Source organism: Penaeus monodon, chromosome 19 (genome assembly GCF_015228065.2).
Source record: "Penaeus monodon isolate SGIC_2016 chromosome 19, NSTDA_Pmon_1, whole genome shotgun sequence".
Taxonomy (NCBI): Eukaryota; Metazoa; Arthropoda; class Malacostraca; order Decapoda; family Penaeidae; genus Penaeus; species Penaeus monodon.
Window position 1 is genome coordinate 7,411,977 of NC_051404.1, and position 359 is coordinate 7,412,335.

A 359-nucleotide genomic window follows, 5' to 3' on the forward strand; every position below is an offset into this window, starting at 1 on the left:
GTAAGTTTTGTCTTTATATTGTTATAAATTCCATTGTAAAATCATCGCAAAACTCGACACACCAACAGCTTCCACACCGTCCCTCACCACCCGGGATTTCTGGTGTTGTCCCAGCAGATTCGACGAAAAGTAATCTTATCAATGACATTACACCCAACCTTTATCCCAACTCCCTCCAAGAAAGAGGCTTAAAATCCAACACTCCGCAGGGTCGCCACGGCAAAGGGTCTATCTTCGTGTGGGCTTCAGGCAACGGCGGGAGACACACAGACAACTGCAACTGCGACGGATACACCAATTCCATTTTCACTCTCTCCATTTCGTCCGCGTCGCAAAGAGGGTGAGTGGCGAGGCAGATA

At 48.2% G+C, this 359-nt stretch overlaps 1 protein-coding gene across 1 annotated transcript in view; it reads left to right on the plus strand.

Moving 5' to 3' along the window:
• Positions 1–359, plus strand: part of LOC119585036 (furin-like protease 2) — a gene marked incomplete in the record, with an annotated part of 48,730 nt that overhangs the window by 36,426 nt on the left and 11,945 nt on the right. The window contains 1 exon segment of the mRNA XM_037933653.1: positions 210–340. Coding sequence (XP_037789581.1) covers positions 210–340 — 131 coding nt within the window.